The sequence below is a fragment of the Hipposideros armiger genome, unplaced genomic scaffold (genome assembly GCF_001890085.2).
Source record: "Hipposideros armiger isolate ML-2016 unplaced genomic scaffold, ASM189008v1 scaffold_231, whole genome shotgun sequence".
Taxonomy (NCBI): domain Eukaryota; kingdom Metazoa; phylum Chordata; class Mammalia; order Chiroptera; family Hipposideridae; genus Hipposideros; species Hipposideros armiger.
Window position 1 is genome coordinate 2,002,621 of NW_017731581.1, and position 6,433 is coordinate 2,009,053.

Genomic DNA, 6,433 nt, shown 5'->3' on the forward strand with positions numbered 1-6,433 from the left:
CAAGTTATCCTTCAATAAGTAAAACAATGTATTTGATTGATATGTCTTTCAGTTTTTGTAAATCATATTTGTTCGGAGACCTGCCAATTCTCAAAAGATAGCTGAGTCATTAGTGTAAAGCAGTGAAACAGATCATAGGTCTACAATTTTTTCCTGTCAAGGGCCACAGAATAAGTATTTTAGGCTTTGTGGGCCAAATGGGTTCTGTTGCAAATAGTCAACTCTGAAATTGTAGCACAAAAGCAGCTATGGCAATATATAAACGGATGAGCATGACTTTATGTCAATAAAACTTATTTACAAAAACAGGTGGCAGGCTAGATTTCTCCCATGGGTCATAGTTTGCCAACCCCTGAAATACATAAGGAGGAGAAGGAAGGACAGGGAGAGGGACAGAAAGATGACGTAGGAAAGAAAATCTAAAGTATTTATGGAGTATTACTCCTGAGGAAAAGTATCTACTTAGTGGGGTCGAAATTATTTGTTCTATTGACTATCTTTGATAGTGAGGCCCTAGAAAATAGAACGAGTTATTTTTACGACTTGTTTCAATGCTGTCTGACCTATTAGCGTTCAGTACATCAGCATAAATAATGAAAATATTGATCTTCAGTAAGTACATAGGATTGGACTTACCTTAGTAATGGATGGAATATGACGGTAATATTTCTGGCTCCAGGTTTGCAGACAAATTTGGTTCCTCCACCTTCAATTAAGTTGTCATCAGGACCCCCTTATGGAAAAAAAAGAAAAAAATGGAGACATTTAGTTTATTAGAACTATTACAAAGAAATAAACTGAGCATCTGGATAAACGTTATACTGGCATAAGTAGGACCACCTTTGAATGAAACTGCCTTCAATATCTACAAAACTATTTTGAATGACTTGACCTAACCTTCCTCATTTAATAAACTATGAACTAGCATTCTAACCCAGGCGCAAAAAGATGGAAGCACAGTAAGAATACAGAGTATATTCACAGAAAGAGTGCAAAGGTATACCTCAGTTAAGGTTAGATTTTAGATCTCTCATCACCAGTGTCTATTTTGGACAGCATGGCATGTGAAACTTTCAGGGGAAGGAAGACGTGTCATTCAAAGTTGCTCAGGGCTGTAAGTTGGAGTAGACGCTCATATAAACCTACTGATCATATTTCACCAAAGCTAAGACCCCACTAAATAGAAGCTACACTACTGTTTAATGTGACACTAAGGGNCCGGAAGAGCGCAATGATGGTGCCAACTTGGGCCAGTGAAGCAACGTCCTCCACAACTAGACTGAAGAACAGAAACGACAACAACTTGTCTGTTCACCTTCCCCCAATTCCCCAGTGCTGTTCCCATCCTCCAATTCCCCAATAAAAATCTTTAAAAACATAAATAAATAAATAATTTCCTGATTTCTTAGCCAAAAAGAAAAAATACTAAGGAAAAGCATTAAATATACATATCGAGGGGCCAGCAGAATTAATGGGTAGTGAACAAACTAGAAGTCAGTATATTTGCTTCCCAAACCCTGGGAGATTTCCTAGTGATGAGACGGCAGTAGTTACGAGAAGAGCACAAAAATAAGCTTGCCAGGCTGCTAGATCTGAGGAGCTTGTACAATAAGTTTATGGGAAGAGAGCATGAATGACTGCTGGGAATACACAAAACAGCATAATGGGTATTTGTTGTGCAGTGTTCTCAGCAGGTGGTTCAGGGTTTTCAATAGGGAAAACCTTTGGGCTGCAAAGAATGCACTGCACATTGAATAAAAATTATGGGGAGAACATTTTTAACAGGTGAAATGTGTGCAAGCCATAGTCACTGTTTCTGGAAGACATGCTGCATGTGTCACTGGATGCAGATGAGCAGCGAAGGAAAACGAAGGCCCTACGCACTTGGAAAGGGTTCTTTCATGAAAAAGGTTTGAGAGTTCGCGAAGAGAGATTAAGAAAATAGTGACATAATGTGCGAACAGTGTTGGCTTGTGATAAAAGTCTGCTTGTGGCAAGTTCCTTCTGAACTCACTTTTTGACTACAATGTGAGTTACAAAGAAAAAATAATGATTATAAGCAATTAGGAAAGGAGTTTGGAAAAGCGGGATGGGAGAACAATGTGAAACGTTCCATACAAGTAGACACACATTTGGAGGAGAAGAACTGGGTGACAGGATGTGTGATGGCTCAATAATGTCAAACTGGTTCCAAGACAAACTGTACTGGTTTATACGCTGTATATACTTTTATATGCTCTTATATACTCTTATATACTATAAGAGCCCANAGTAGTCCTAAAAACAGGGCTTCCTGGGTGTCCCAAATCCAGGAGACGAAGTCTTAGAAAACAGCTTTTCTTGACAGCCATTATACGAGGCTCTCTTGAAGCCTTTAGAGTTGCTAAACTTTCAGATCTAGTACCCAAAGCTTCTTGCAAATCTAAATCTAATGTCCTACTTTTTGAAGGTTTGCCTTGATGACCCTGTGTACAAGCTCCCTACTCACAGGCCCCAGCATGCACCCCAAAAACCACACACCCCCATTCGCATGTCTGTTCACTGTTCCTTGACCATATCCATCTTCTTCCTGTACATTTCCCATTTCCTCTGCCAGGTCATTCTCCCCCAGATATCCACATGGCTTCCTCTCTCCCTTCACTTTCAAGTGTAATCAAATGTTCTCAGAAACGCCTTCCCAGTTCACCTTCTCTAAAAATGCTGCCCACCACCATCAGTGCTACCAGTCATTATCAAATTCCTAAACTTCTTTGTTGTTCTTCGTAAACACTTCACAAAACCCGATACTGTGTCCCATGGGTATCAGTTGACTGTTTGTTGTCTGACTTTTCCACTAGACTAAATTCCACATGGACAGACTTGTTAGTCGCTAGACGGAAAGAGCTGGCACAAACTAAGGGCTCGATACATTTTGTTAAATGCATGAGGCAATGGATTTTTATTATGCTTAATTAGAACCGTGAATCTTGTACACCTTTGATCTGCCAGCACTGTCAACATGTGAAATTGTAAGTGCAATGATTAATAAAACAAAACTATAACATAAAAAAACGTTAAGCGCCACGGTCGTTTCCTCTGGACTATCGGTTTTAGAAACATCACCTATGTTATTGGCAGACTCAACAATGGAGTCTCTCCTTCCTCCAGTTTTGGTGTCAGCCACTTCCTGGCCCCGTCATTTCAAGCACTTCCTGACAATCGCAGGCACTTCGAAGCTATTCCGCGAGCGGCCCACCAGTCACTTTGAAACAGCACCCCGCATGCTACTAACTGGCAGTTTCTACATCTGACAAGATTCACTTTTAGAAGATATTCTTTTCTGTCATCAGAGACAAATATGATGAGATGATATGGTTACCATTGNATAATAAGAAAATCTCCATCTAAAATGTCAGCTTAAATGAAGGTCAAAATCACAGCAGCCGTCATGATGATTTTAGGTTTATTTGGAAATAGACTTTTAGTTCCATATTAGCTTTTACAGAAAAAAAAAAAAGCTAGCTTTCTTTCTGCCTTAAAAGTCACTGAAAGAGTTAACTTATACTTACTATGTACCAGTTACTGGCACAGAAAAAGACAAAAAAAAGAAAGAAAGAAAAAAAAAGAATACAAAAGCAAGAGCAGAGAAGGAAAAAGAGGATAGAAGGAATTCCATAGTAGGGGTGGGGTGGAGTCCCTCTAACACTGCTCTAAGGACAGCCAGGACATGATTTTCCCACTTACTCCTGTGCTGGAAAGAATGTCAAAGCTGAAGTGACCTGGAAGTCAGCCCCAACTCCTTAATCCTGCCGATGGTCACCACCAGCATTAAACCAAAGCATAAAAAAGTCACCTGAGTGAGCAATGGGAGAAACCTATCTATCCAGAGCTGTGAATCTGCACCGTATATTAGAAAGACTTACAGTCATAGATTGAAAGAATGCAGGCCTGACAATTCAGCACCTAGTTCACTGCATCTTGACTTCAACTTCTGATTAAGCATCTCCAAGGATGATACTCTCTCCCCAGGGAAGCTTTCCTATTTGGGGGGTCGCTTTGTTCATTTACAAATCCTCATTATGTGGAGTTGAATCTCTTTAATGTCCAATAAATAGTTCTAATCCAGATTTACGGAACAACAACAAAACAAAACTGCTTTATCTCTTTTAAGTGAGACATTCATATATTTGAAAATAGATATCCAATCTTCTGTTTCTCACTAACATTTTTGGTTCTTCCTACTGTTTCTCATAAGGAAGGGCTGTGGGTTTCTGCTAACTAGGTTGGCACTTCTCACCTCTTTTGACACTTGTTGAGATGTGCATGGATGGATATGTGGTTTGGAGCCTTGAGTGGCTCTCTATTTCACTGGATAATAAATTGCCAGTTAGGTGCAATCAGTGTTCAGCCATATATCACACATCATATTTTGAAAACACAAAAGTAAAAGTCTAGAAAAAAAAGTTGTTGGTTTTTTCTAGGAGATTTTCACTAACATTTTAATCTCCAAAAGTTAAGTCAGTTTCAAGATTAAAAGCATTGAACATTTGTAATATAAATTCAAAAGCAGTTACTCAAATGTGGGGTTTGAAATCTAAATATATATACCACCACTCAAGTGCTTCATAGGCCTTCACAGGTCAGAGAGCCTGAAAACAGCATTATTTTTCATAATTTTAAGGACAGGGAAAAAAAAAACCGTTGTGCTTCATAAAAATGCAACAGGGTAGCCACATTTCTTCCCATGCATGAATAATGTATGATCTACAATGTTATTTTCCAGACTATCTAATCACCAGCATCTTTCAAAATGTCTATATAAGCTTTAGCTCATTAAGAACATGTATTGGTATAAAAATATAACATACCTGTGAACACTCAAAATAATATTCCTCCAAATACCAATGCACACATCAAACTGACAGAGTGGGACAACTTTTGTGCATTTCTCAAAGATAAAGATATTGGGAAAAGAAATAAAGAATAATTATTTCAGCTTGTGACANTGTGAAAAAATATGTACCTTAGGATGTTGGGAGAAATGCCTCCCCCACCCCCACGCCTCACGTTTCTTTGCACTAACATGAAGCTCAATCCATGTAACCCCTGATCTCTCTCCATCTTGTGCCCACTGCAGAGGAAGTGAAGTATCTCCTTTGGTAAAATTAAGGAAAAGCTGGGCATGCGTGCTTCAGAAAACCCTTTTATTCCACCTTAGAAACCAGAATGCCTGCAGATATTAAGTGTTGTCTTGCTAAGCTTAGCAATAAAGGTCCTGCCTTGTCAGGGAAGGTCGAGGTGGCCCAGTACCTTCTGTGAGTGGGTGAGTACATTTGTTTAATTTGGATGTTCATTTAACAAACTCACCTGGCTCTGAAACTAGGCTACATCGTTCAGTCTAGCTTATATCAATATAAAAGTGGCATTTCACCTTCCATGTACCTTTACTTGTGTTATTTCTTGATAGTTTCAGAACTCTGACAGGAAAGATACAGGCCATAACAATGGGCTTCCTCAAAGCCTTAACAATCTACACTTAGGCTATTTCATTTCTTTTTTCTAAATGAAACATTTTCTTTCTAATTATAGTTCTTCGCATGATACCAAACACAAGTAAACCTCACCTGATTTACTATTGATCTTAATGGTCTCTGGGGCATCTTGGAAATTGACTGACAAAAACATGTGAAGCTTCAGAAATCCAACGCCCAGATCATCGCGACTTCCCAGGGAAACGGAGTCGAGACAAATCCCTTTTGGATTAGTTGTTTCCATTCACTAATCAAGACATGGTTTGTCTTAAGAAAAACAGAAAATATAATGGCATGTACAGCTCTTAATTAAAAATCATGAGCTGTTTTCTCTCATTAGAAAAAAAAAATCCATTTTGTGGCACGATATTTGCATCAGAGAATGTTAGCGTTCTGTCGAGTCCGAGGTTTTGCTGATTTAAAAAGGAGAGTGTCAAGACTACCACAAACACCGCTCCTTTCATAAAAACCCTCCTGGGGAAGTCACACAGTATGGATACAGAGAGAAAAAAACAAACAAAAACAAAACAGAATAGGTGTCCTCTTTATCAAGACTTCCCTTTGTAAGAGCACAAAACTGAGACACAATTAAATCACCAAGGAAACGTGTGTGTGCGTGTGTGTGTGTGTGAGTGTGTGAGAGAGAGAGAGAGAGAGAGAGAGAGAGAGAGAGAGAGAGAGAGTGTGTGTGTGTGTGTGTGTGTGTGTGTGTGTGTGTGTAAGAAACCAAGAAACATTCAGTACTCAGGAACTACATAAGTAACTTACCAGGAAATACATCAATCTTAATTGACTCAATATGAGCATATCTTTTAAGAACTCCATGATCTCCAATGGTTTCTAAAATTTCGGATGGTCTGTGATTTTAGATCCTCAGTAATTAGATAGACCTGATAAACCTAGCTCCAGCCATTGCTCTAACC

The 6,433-nt window shown here is 38.9% G+C and overlaps 1 protein-coding gene across 1 annotated transcript in view; it reads right to left on the bottom strand.

Annotated features, from left to right (window-relative positions):
- EXOC4 (exocyst complex component 4) overlaps window positions 1-6,433 on the bottom strand; it is a 706,914-nt gene that overhangs the window by 402,693 nt on the left and 297,788 nt on the right. The window contains exon 10 of the mRNA XM_019654783.1: window positions 637-733. Within this exon, the coding sequence (XP_019510328.1) occupies window positions 637-733 (97 nt within the window). The remainder of the gene's footprint in view (window positions 1-636; window positions 734-6,433) is intronic.